The sequence below is a fragment of the Alligator sinensis genome, unplaced genomic scaffold (assembly GCF_000455745.1).
Source record: "Alligator sinensis unplaced genomic scaffold, ASM45574v1 scaffold2312_1, whole genome shotgun sequence".
NCBI classification, from domain to species: domain Eukaryota; kingdom Metazoa; phylum Chordata; order Crocodylia; family Alligatoridae; genus Alligator; species Alligator sinensis.
Window position 1 is genome coordinate 40,621 of NW_005843757.1, and position 11,999 is coordinate 52,619.

Here is an 11,999-nt window from a genome sequence, read left to right on the forward strand (position 1 = left end):
GGGCAGGAATGGGTGAGTCCAGAGTTTTTTGGGGGGTGGGGGTTTCTTAAAGGGCTGGAGCTGGGGTGGGTGGGTCAGCGTGGGGGGTTGGGAGGCTCATGGCAGAGCCCCCCCATGCAGCATGGGGCAGCGGGGAATCGCCCCCTGCCCAGCAGCACTTGCTGAATCAAGGTTTTTTTTTTATCAAAGTGCCGGGAGCTGAGGCAGGCAGGACAGCCATTGCCGGGCTGGGAGAGTGGGTGGGGGATGAGCCTAGGCGATTCAGAGATTTGGCAGCAGCCGAATCTCTGAATCAGATTCAGCCGAATTAATTCAGGACAGTGATTCGAATCACCAAATTGAATCACTGTCCCCCAAACTGGCCGAATCTGAAGCGAATACTAGCCACTTTGCACAGGCCTAGTATCCAATATACTCCTAGGTATAGTATGCAATGGCACTCTTCAGTACCACTTTCGGAGACCACCTCATCAAGGACCTGACCCAAAGCTCAATGAAATCAAGCAAGTTTTTACACTGGGCCAAGAAGACTTTGGGAAATAACACAAGAACATAAAAGTCTCCAAGAGAAATAAGAGCATAGTCATCCTTGAGACTTTTTAGGCCAATTTTTTTTCTCATTCCTGTAAATCAGCCCTAGTGACTGAAGTGGATCTGCATGGGTGAAACAAAAGGCAGTTACATCCTTTGACTTTCAAGTACCCAAGGGTTAGTATCAACAGTATCCACAGCAGTTTTTCTGCAAGAAACGACATCTTCTTGTCTCAAGTTTGTGATCAGAAGAATCCTGTGGTGGGCCCCCATGGATATCAGGGTCTATGCAGATCTTTCATTGCAAGGTAAAAGTGTAAATTAGCACTTATTTGAAGCTTTCAAATGTTGCATTAGGTGAGTAAAATTAAATTAATATCCAATACTACATTAACACACCCCTTCTCTCCTGCAGGTACGTTTCAGCAGATCTCCCCGGGTAAAGATGAGTAGTGATTATTGAGTAAACCTCTCTTGACTACTTACGTGTGTTTCTAGGAATGAACTGTAGTCGTGCAGTATGCAGCAGTACAGCTAAACGCATTAAGAACAATCAGGAGGAAGAATGCATTAAAGCGGAGAGGATGGCCAGATTCTTATTTGGATACAGCACTATGCATTTTTAGTTAAAACATGTGTTGATTACTAAGGTAGAGGACTACATCTGATCAAAAAACTATCATCATATTTCATTCAAGCTCGGCATGAGATTTGGATTGTCTTCATATGGAGATGGCCCAAGGACTGAAGGAATCAGGATGATCTTTCGCAATCTAACAAAATGAACAAGAAGTCATATAAGTGATTCTGTTAATGACGTGCAGTTAGAAAGAGCTTGTTACAACCATTTCTAACCAGTACCTTCAACATATCATTGCACCTCTCATAGTTAGCCCCTGCTGAATTTACATGGATTAGGCATCAAATGCCTCTATGTATTTTACTGGTCAGGGTGGTCTACAGGAGGTTTGCAAACCTATCAGTGCTGTGCTGATAAGCAGGTAGATGATAGGGATGAAGGGGGCAGCAGGGAGGGGGTCCAACATATCATGTCAAGGAACATGGTTCCTGCACTAATGGCCCTACCCTCTGCCCAGGCTCCAAGATGCAAGTTGAATTTCACAGAGCTGCAGGTACGGGGGCTGACTCACCACCATTTCTATACCCCACACAAGCCTACAAATACAAGGCAAAAACTCTGTGAGTGGGATCTCAGGTTTTCTAGTTCACACAAAATACAGACAATTTGGTCCACCCATATTTCAATAGCTGCTCAGGTGTACACAGCAACCTCAGTGGTGCTGGAGTAAGTCCTCAGTGTACAGAAAAAGAGAGGCTAGTGTAGGGGCAGAAGGGATAAAACACAGGTGTGTGGGAAGAAACGAGTGGGAGCAGGTTGTACGAGGGGCAGCACAGGACAGGTCATGAACTGATGTGTAATCTGAATAATTAAAATGAAAATCCTTAATGCCACAGGCTGGAATGGCTTGCATGGGCTAGACCTGCTGATAGGCATTTTAAATTATTTAAGAATTTAAATTTAAGAATCATTAAAAAAACAAGCAGAATGTTTTTATTGCACTTCAATTATGTCCTGGTGAACTATAAAAACTATGGGCCCAAGATGCCAAACGGAATAGGCAGCAGCTAAACAGAAACTCTCAAAAAGTAAAGCCCCATTACCATCTGGGTAAAGTCATCAGCACAGGCCATTCGAATCCGCTCAGGCGTCAGGGGGCTGTTCAGCGTGAAGGCCCCTGGTAATCCTCTCTCCTTTCGTGCAGTGGACACTGCATCCCTTAGAGCAAAGAATACAGAGCATCCCAGGAACAACCCTGCCTCACCTACACCCTGACAGAGAACACAGGGGGTCACATAGATATTCTTTATGAACACATTAAAGGAGGAAATGTGTTGTCAATACTGGGGGGCTAAATGAAAGCCTTAAAAAATTACTGAGTAAAATGAGGCCTGATCTTGTTTCGTGGAAGTCAATGAGCATTTTCCACTGATTCAACAGAAGCAGGATTAGGCCACATTATGTTTTCTGATTGCCTAAGGGATCTAAGCAGGCTGGTTTCAAATGCTAGCTACAGATATTAGGACTCTTTTGACTTCTCTTCAGTACAAGATTTAAAACTTAAAAGAGTAACATTTGGTTAAAAAATAGAGATAGAAGTGAAGCAAACGATCAATGATAACATGCAGCCATTCATAGAGCAGGTTTGAGCCCAGGCTGAAACCCTGCATGCGAACATCAAAGAATAAGATAAACAAGGTTTTTATGCACACTTTGAAGCGTGATGATAGCCACTGTTCTGTGCATCAGAACTGCAATTTTCTTCAAGTGAAAATCCCTCTGAAAATTCTTCAGGAATGTCTAAAAATAGTTCTAAAAGGAACTACTGATTCTAACACCACTTTCTAACTTAAAAATAACATATTATCACCAATGTATTCTAAAATGTCTTTTTATATTCTTCAGTACTAAATAGCCTGACATCTAAGCAACCTAAAGAGCAGTTAGCATCATGCTTTAAGTGAGCAATATCCCCTGCATCTTGCATTGCATTATAGCTAATGTATAGGTCATAAAATGGGTCAGATCCTTAGCTGGTACAAGTGGATATTCATTTAGCATATCTACATGTGCACTTTCATGCACAGTAGCCTATTTTACTGTGCATTACAGAATCACGTAAAAATGTGTGATTACACTAATGTGCACTAAAATAGGCTTCTGCGCATTAAGTGTCACTTAAATTGTGCATATTTATTACTGTGCATTGGAGGTACTAAATTTAATGCACATTAAGAAAAGTGCCTTAATGCACATGTAGATGTGCTCATTTAGTGTAAATCATTATATCTGGGAGACATGCACATAATGCCCCAGGGTCTGGCTTGCTTACCTTGGATGCATAGATTGCATGGGGATTTTGTGAAGGTGACAGCAGGGAAACACTGAACTGTTCTGGGATGTCACAGACTGCTGGGATTTTATAATGATCTGGTCCCCGAGTGTGAAGGACTCCTTTGGGAGAATAGTTTAATTCCTCCAGTGTATAAAGTCCAATGCCCTGAACAAAGGCTCCTTCAATCTTGGAACAAGAAATGACAAAGTTTATCTTTTTATACACTGGAAGATGGATACAGCCTTGACAAGAGTTAGCTCTTCTCTAGGTTTCTGGAGCGCATTCTTTTTCCTATTTGATCACTCATTTCCAGCCCCTCACTTCCCACCCCCTCCCCAACTTGGGGCTGCTGGGGTTACTGCGAAGGAGAAAGCTGTCTCCTCTCTCTTTACCTCCACAGTCTATGCCTAGCAGATGAGTAGATGCTGATCAGAGTCATAATACACAGGTGAGCCTGGACACTGCAGACCAACGTAGGGCTTGAAACCAGGCCAGCAATGGTCAGAGAGGTGCAAGTGGGAGGCACTGCAGCATGCCACTAGGGACTATGGGTGCTATCCTGGCCTCCCTGAAGTCAGCCGGCCAAAATTCTTTTCCCTCTCTTCTCTGCCCGATGAGATGATCTACAATGCGGGTGACATTGTAGAGAATTTAATTCTGCCTGGATGACCAGGACACCCTGCCCAAGAAAGACAACCATCACTTGCCTGGTACGAACTGGACAGCATGACATTCCTAGCACGTACCTGCCCTATATCCACTGCTGGATTTATGCTGCATCCAATGTCCATAACAATGTCAGTTCTGAGGTTCTATTAATAAAATACAAATATTTAGTGTAGAAAGTAAGGCATGGGTGGGCAGGCAAAGAGGTTTTGAGGGTTAGAATTAGCATCCAGCGGGGCAAGTCACATTCATAAAACCTCTCTCAGGATGCACAATGCTGAGCTATTATCTGGCAGTCTCTCCAGAGGAAAAGGGCATCTTTATACATTTTCTGGGGGGTGGGGATGCTTTAAGTAGAATGGCTCCAAGAGCCGCTCTAATTAAAGTGCCCACAACATCTCATGTATTCAAAGCCTCACACTTCAAAATGGTAGTGGAGGCACTTTAACTAAAGCTTGCTTGACAAACTTTAGTTAAGGCGCCCTGCCACCATTTTGAAGTGTGGGAACACTGAATACATGAGACACGGAGATTGCTGGAACACGCTAATTAACACGATCCAGCAGAATTGATTAATTGAGTCTGCTCCAATGCACTGTAATTCCAGCATGTCAGAGCAGCATCCCCACATGTCTACAGGCACTCAAAGTATCCATTAGCCTAAGTGTGACTTAGCCAGTGCAAAAGACTGAAGGAATCTGTTCACTGTATTCACAGCTACCACCAGCCCTTCTCACAGAAACAAGCACTAAGTTGAGTAGAACGTGTTTGCAGGATTGAGTCCTTACCATGTCAGATGGTTAAGAGACTGGAAATAAAATACAGAGTTGCAATGTCACTTGTCTGATTGCAGTCACTAAAAGATAAAAGACAAATCCTGCCTGCCATGTGTCTGCTATAGTATAAAACTTGAACACATGGTATTTTTACAAATCCAGCAAAGGTATGATTGTAAGCAGGTTATACAGTTTTCAATCGACTTCAACTGTCATTGCTACTTCTTTTAGACCCTTCATGTGTTTAATGCAGTATAACCCAGATTATATATCAGTGGAAAAATAAGGCTACACAAGAAATACTGGTGGAACCTCCTCTGCACTATGCATGAGTTGAGACAGGTACTGGTTACCTTGTGATCTCCTGTGAGACAGTCAATTGCAACCTCTGAGCAAGCAGCTCCATAAACAAAATATGTAAATGGGTGTCCTTCTCCCTTCTCCCAGTTCATATTTCCATCATAGCCTCTAGTTGAAACAACAAAGTCCACATAAATCACAGAAGTTTAGGTTGTTCTGTCAATATCTGAATTACTACAGTAAACTTAATGACCAACAAGTTGGAAATCACTTGAAGTGGAAACTTCGTAATGGGGCAATTACCAGAATAATACTTTATGAAAGTCAACAGAGCTATGCTAATTTGCATCCCCTGGGAATCTGTCACCATGTCCATATTATAGTCAGGCAATCAATATGCCAAACAAAACACTCCAATCCAGAAATGTTCATAACAAAATCCCAGAATGGTTCTGACAGAGGCTGCCCAGGAAACCATGTCTAAAAGACCAGTTTAAAGTTATAATTACATTGCCGAGGGTCAATAAAAAAATCCAAGTTGTCAATAAAAAAATGCTGGTGTCAAGTCCTGTTCATCTGGTTCCACTGCTTGAGTTATTATCCTTAAAAGCCACTCCTTAAATTCATGCTTGCAGTTTTATTGAGACATATCTCCCAAACCCATAACCCTAGGGAGGTCTAAAAATACGTTACCTGAAGTACCCAGTGGCTGAAAGACTAATGCTTTGCTTAAAAGCTTCTTTAACCTGAAAGAGACAAAAGACATTTGGGTAAATGAATCCCATAAGAAGGAGTTTGCATTCACACACATGCATTTAAAAGTCAAACTGTCCAACAGAAAGCTGAGAATGCACTATCAAAATAGAGAGAATAACATCTGGACTGTCTTATGTGAGGAAGGCTGTTCAGGCAGGACAAATGCGATCAGAGTTTCTAAAGCTCTGTTCCAGGTCTAAACGGTGCTTTGTTCTGATCAACAATTTTACACGCTTCATGTGTGACAGTCCTACTCTAATGATAATCATTAGGGAATGTATTTGAAACTTGGGCAATGCAAGTGTCATGTATGGCTAAACTCAGACTTGATATTTTTAGGACTATAATATTCTGCTGGGATCAGGGGAAAACAAGATAAAAGTCAAGAAGTTTCCCCTTCCTCCTGTAAGAAACACAGAGGTCTTGTCATAAGTGCCTTCATCTTCCTCCACTGTATAAGGATTAGATCAGACTCTGGGAAACCTTGTATAGAGATAGACTTGCAAGGCCAGATTCCTTGTTTTTGCTGACTAAGTGTTTGACCATAGTAACACAAACAAACTGAAACCCAATACCATAAATCATGTCTGACCAACCTGACTGCCTTCTGTGATGAGATGACTGGCTCTGTGGATATGGGGAGAGCAGTGGATGTGCTATACCTTGAGTATAGCAAGGCTTTTGATATAGTCTCCCACAACATTCTTGCAAGCAAGCTAAGGGAATACCTGTTGGATGAATGGACTGTAAGGTGGATAGAAAACTGGCTAGATTGTCGGGCTCAAAGGGTAGTAATCAATAGCTTGATATCTAGTTGGCAGCTGGTATCAAGTGAAATGCCTCAGGGATTGGTCCTGGGGCTGGTTTTGTTCAATATCTTCATCAATGATCTGGAAGTTAGGATGAAGTGCACCCTCAGCAAGTTTGCAGATGACACCAAACTGGGAAGAGTAGTAGATACAGTGGTGAGAAGAGCTAGGATTCAGAGACCTCCAAAAATTGGAGGACTGGACCAAAAGAAATCTCATGAGGTTCAATAAGGACAAGTACAAAGTCTTGTAGTTAGGACAGAACAATCCAGACTGGGGACTGACTGGCTAAACAGCAGCGCTGCAGAAAAGGACCGGGAATTACAGTGAAAAATAAGCTGGATACAAGTCAACAGCGTGCCCTTGTTGTGAAGAAGGCTAATGCATACTGGGCTGAATTAGTAGGAGCGTTGCCAGCAGATTGAGGGAAGCAATTATTCCACTCTATTCTGCACTGGTGAGGCTACATCTGGAGTACTGTGTCCAGTTTTGGGCTCCCCACTACAGAAAGACTGTGGACTAATTGGAGAGAGTCGAATGGAGGGCAACAAAATGGTTAGGAGGCTGGGGTACATGACTTCTGAGAAGAGCCTGAAGGAACTGGGTTTATTTAGTCTGGAGAAGAGAAGGCTAAGGGCAGATTTAATAGTAGCCTTCACCTACCTTATCTGCCACCACTGAGAACAGTTTAGCCCTATCCAAAGGGGATAGGGCTAAATTGTTCTCAGTGGTGGCAGATAACAGAACAAGGAGGAATGGTCTTGAGTTGCATGAAGGGAAGTTTGGGTTAGATGTTAGGAAAAACTCTCACAAGGAGGGTAGTAAAGCACTGGAACAGGCTACCCAGAGAGGTCGGGTGACTTAAGGTTATCTTGGAAGTTTTTAAGACCCGGGTAGACAAAACTGTGGCTGAGATGATATAGATGGGGATGGTCCTGTTTTGAGCAGGGGGTTGGACTAGATGACTTCCTGAGGTCCCTTCCAACCCTAATTTTATATGATTCTATAAGGAATGGAATTCACTGTCCAGAGCAGTAACTGATGACCTCTGAAAGGTGATCCTAGTTAAACAGTTGTTGAGTTTATTATAAATCCTTCACTTAGCTGGGAGAGAGGAAGTCTTCATGATCAACCCATTTCATTAACATATACCCAGTCAGATTTTAGATAAATTCCATGCCATTCAGGTAAATATTGCATATAGACATTAACTGAAGATGGCCCTAAATTTAAGATGACCCCCCAATAATTAGATTCTATACACAGAAAACGTAGCAATTTGTTACAATTTTCCATGTACAGACTCTAAGTATTGTAGGAGCATCATAATTCATCCCCATCACCATTGCAGTGGAGAAAGCTGTGGTAGGGGGACAAGCAGTGGCAGAGGCAGTAAGAGGTCAGGCAGTAGGGGGTTAGGCAATATGGAGGTGGTGGGGAGGCAAATAGCCTCCTGCCTCTGCCCCCCCCCTCCACCCACTCTCCCTTGTGCCTGCTTCTTTTGCAGCCTCTGCTCCTTGCCTGCCTCTCCCAGAGCCTCAGGCCCCTGTGCCCCCTTACCTGTCTCCCCCTGTACCACTTCTGCCCCGCCAGCTTCAGTCTCCCGCCACCACCTCACCTGTCTCCCCCTTGTGCCACTTCTGCCTCCCTGCAGCCTCTGCACTACACCTGCCCCTCCTTTTCTTCCTGCCATTTACTCTTGCTCTGGTGCCAATAGGCTTCATCCCTGCTCCAGCCTGGGGCACAGCAAATGGCTCCAACCCAGCCCCATAGCAGTGGTGTGTGGAAGTGAGGGAGACGGGGGCCTCAGGCTGCAGGGGGGAGGTGCATGGGGTGCAGAGAAAGCAAGAGGCGTGGACAGGCAACAGCTGCAACTCCAGGCCCTGGTTCTGGGGCCAGGGCAGCTGCTTGTCTCCTTGCCACCTTGTACTTGATTCCAAGACAAGGGACTTTTTTCCCCCCATTCATGTTAAATGAGGGAAAAACCTTGTTTTGGACTGGAGTAAATACAGTAGTGCCACTTTATTGTAACAAATGTTAATTTGCTCTATGGTGGGCAAGTGCAGGCAGCCTGCACTCTCCAGCTGCCCCGGGCAAATGCTCTGGGGGTTTGAAGGGCTTGATCGGGGTTCCATACTTACCGAGTCCTGCCTGGAAGTTCAGGGGTGCATCTCTGAAGCAGAGAAAATCTGCATGGGTTCCAGTGTGCAGGCATGGGACCTGGGGAATTCCATGCACCCCATGCCCCGATGTAGGGACCTTGTGCTTCACATAGAAGCATGGATCAGTGTGGGTCCTGGGGAATTCCCAGAGCCCCACGCTTCAATGCTGGGACCCTTGCTGACCCATACCTCCACATGAAGCATGGGTCAGCATGGGACCCAGTGCAGGTCCCAGCATAGAAACACCAGGTGCTGGTAATTGTACAGCTCCAAACTGCCCTGCGCCTTCTTGTCAGAACTCACTGTGTTTCATGCAAAGTCATGGGTTCCAGCATGGAGGCATGTGGTGCCAGTGGTTCTCTGGGTTCCGCACCACTGGGCCTCCATGCTTACTCATGCCTCTGCATGAAGCATGTGTTGGTGTGGGACCTGGGTCCTGGCAAGGAGGTACAGGGTAGTGAGGAACATGGAGAATCCCCAGGCAAGGGGAACACATTACCTGTGTACCACATGGGCCCTTGCCTGATGCAGGACAACAGGCAACACACATTTCACCCCATAAAGCAAGTCAGCTGTGGTGGGATATATCCTGTCACAGCTTGATCTATTTTACTGGGTGACATCTGTTTTTAACCTAAGAGAGCTGGCACAAAGTCACCAGTTATGTAAGTTCTGAAGGACTTATTGCAAGGTTTGGAGCCAGAGAGCAAGCTAAGGTAGGTCAGGCTCTTCCCTTTGTGCACAAGCCAATATTTGCTGTACGTTGCAGGTTGTATTGTCTCCAAATCTGTGAAACTGCCACATTTGCAGAAGGAAAAGAACCAAAACTCTGAACAGTATAGTGAGACCAAGCACTAGGAGCTCCTTTGCTTTGTGCAGCTGCTTTTGACTTAAAGATCAGCATGGAATGATGAATGAGGAAAGAGGAAATATAGCAAGTACTCATAAAACGCGCGTCTCAGGACGGTCATGCATATGCAAACATATTAAATTCAATTTATACTCCAGATGGATTTTTCACCCCCATACAACACTTACCCAGTCATTCCAGGTGCCTTTTGGATTCTTGCTTATAATGGGCTGCAGGCGTTTCACGAGGGTCTGACAAGCGCTCTGGTGAAGAGAACAGTTTGTGAAATAGTACTAAAGAGATCATTAGATATTTGTTGGTATTTAGTAGAACCCTAGCTATATTTCCCTGTGGCCATTATGGCACTCACAGTAGACAGTGCCTCTGAATGCAAATCCTATTGCATGGGGCCAGGGACTGGACAACAGGGCGTTTCTGCTGGGATTGTGAAGAGCACTCATTTGCAGTTGAAAGTCATTATTCCCTACTGAACTTCAAACCACTACCTGTCTTCTTGTTAAACACAATCAGCTTTTTCCAAGACTTCTGTCATCTCTTAACTGCTTGCAGCCACCCAAACATACCACCTCCAGAGTGAATCTGAGGGGAAAAAAATTTGGATTCTTAGAGAGGAAGACACTCAGGCTCTTCCTAAAGCCAATCTTTTGGGGCCAGACATTTTTAATATTTATAAGAAATCACATTAATCTCATCAGTTGACATGGGTTACCTTCAAAAACTCAGAACAACCTCCCACACGTTTCTGCCAAGTGGACTGGGTGAACTGATGATACCTGTAGGAGGTTGCTCAGCTGACCATAGGCCTAGTTCCCAATTACTGCTTTCAAGGCCCCTGGAGACCAAGGCAGCCTCAAAAGGATTCTCCCAAGCATCCTCCACAGTGTACTTCCAGGTCTGGAGCAAAGCTCTGCACATAGTTGGGAAAGGTATGGGTAGGTTCATTCTTGCCTGGTAAACACCACCACTGTGGCATACACAATGTAGCCTGGAGCAGTTTAACCAATGCTATTTTTCAAGTGCGGCTATACATTTAAGCTTGCAAAAGATTTGTTTTTTTTCAGAATTTAAGATACCTGTAGTTCTTTTTTCTTTGATAAGAATAGTGTTTTTTATGGTGAGTCTGAAGGCTGTTTGCATATGTATATAGTATTTTAAATTGAAAGCACAGGCTAGGAATACAATTGGATACATTAAAACAAATAGGAAAGAGATTCAGGTCTGCAGTTTACAGAGTTTGAAAGGCCAAGAAGAAAGTAGGAAGTGTTAGTTTAATTATATAGATTAACATCTTAAAATAAGATCTGGAATCAGTGTGACTCAGCACAACAGTAAGTGTGAGATCCAGGTTAATAGGTATTCATTATATGGAGTGAGGGATTAGCAGAATACCTAAGCTTTCTCAGGAAGGTTTGTTCCAAAAACCAAACAAACAGATCAGGTTTTTTATTCTCTCCCTCCAACAGTCATGCTATAGAGGTCATTTCAAGCGCGATTTTAGCAAGACTACTCATGTTTAAATTTCAGCAAATACCCTGATGAATGGGGGAAGTTTTAAGGCAGTTGAAAACAAGAGAATGCTCTTTACCTTCACTGCCATTCCATTGACATCAGTTCCAGCAGATCCTACTGAAGCACATGCATTAGGAATTGTTGTTGTGTTTGTTTCACAGACGTGAATACTTGACATGGGGATATTTAGCTCCCGGCTGGCAACCTAGGGTGAAGATGAATGCATCCTTATTCTGTTTCAAAGACACTTTTCTGAACGTCTCAACAGCAACTCCTCATCTCTCCCTAGCACCAGGCCCAGGAAAAATGAGGTTATAGAGGTTACCATCCTAGGTTCACCCTCCTTCTTCCAATATCTACCCATATTGGTGTGCTTGAAAGATACAACTAAGAGAAGGTGATGGACTTGTGGTTAAGACACTGGTCTGGAAATCTGACTTCAGCTCCTGACTCTCCCACAAACTCCCTGCATGACCTTGGACAAGTTAGTTAGTTCCAGATATTCAAAAGATATTTATGCACCTCCAACCCACTGATTTAATAGAATCTTTGAGGATGTGGGGGTTTGTCTCTCTGGGCCTCACTTCTTCATCTGTAAAACAAGGATGATTATGATACTCCTTCTGTCTGTCTCATTAATTTAGACCAGAAGTGGGCAATTATTCGGGCTAGAGAACCACTTGAGAACTTTTGGTGAGCTGTTG

General features: G+C 43.9%; 1 protein-coding gene across 5 annotated transcripts in view; it reads right to left on the reverse strand.

Moving 5' to 3' along the window:
- Positions 1-11,496, reverse strand: part of LOC102369110 (aldehyde oxidase 1-like) — a 13,816-nt gene extending 2,320 nt beyond the window's left edge. Inside the window, exons 1-8 of one of the 5 annotated variants that reach the window (XR_001359258.2) lie at positions 11,372-11,496; positions 9,954-10,028; positions 5,882-5,934; positions 5,242-5,356; positions 4,193-4,258; positions 3,444-3,632; positions 2,215-2,382; positions 1,018-1,304 (exon numbers count right to left, since the gene is read on the reverse strand). Coding sequence is in view for 4 of the 5 variants with exons in the window: in XM_006039125.3 (XP_006039187.2) it covers positions 1,254-1,304; positions 2,215-2,382; positions 3,444-3,632; positions 4,193-4,258; positions 5,242-5,356; positions 5,882-5,934; positions 9,954-10,028; positions 11,372-11,473 (819 nt within the window). In the remaining variant the exon portion in view is untranslated. Of the gene's footprint in view, positions 1-286; positions 1,305-2,214; positions 2,383-3,443; positions 3,633-4,192; positions 4,259-5,241; positions 5,357-5,881; positions 5,935-9,953; positions 10,029-10,271; positions 10,796-11,371 lie in introns of those variants that run through there. The other 4 variants (XM_025195708.1, XM_006039125.3, XM_025195709.1 and 1 more) reach the window with 4 other exon arrangements.
- Positions 11,497-11,999: the final 503 nt, after the last annotated feature.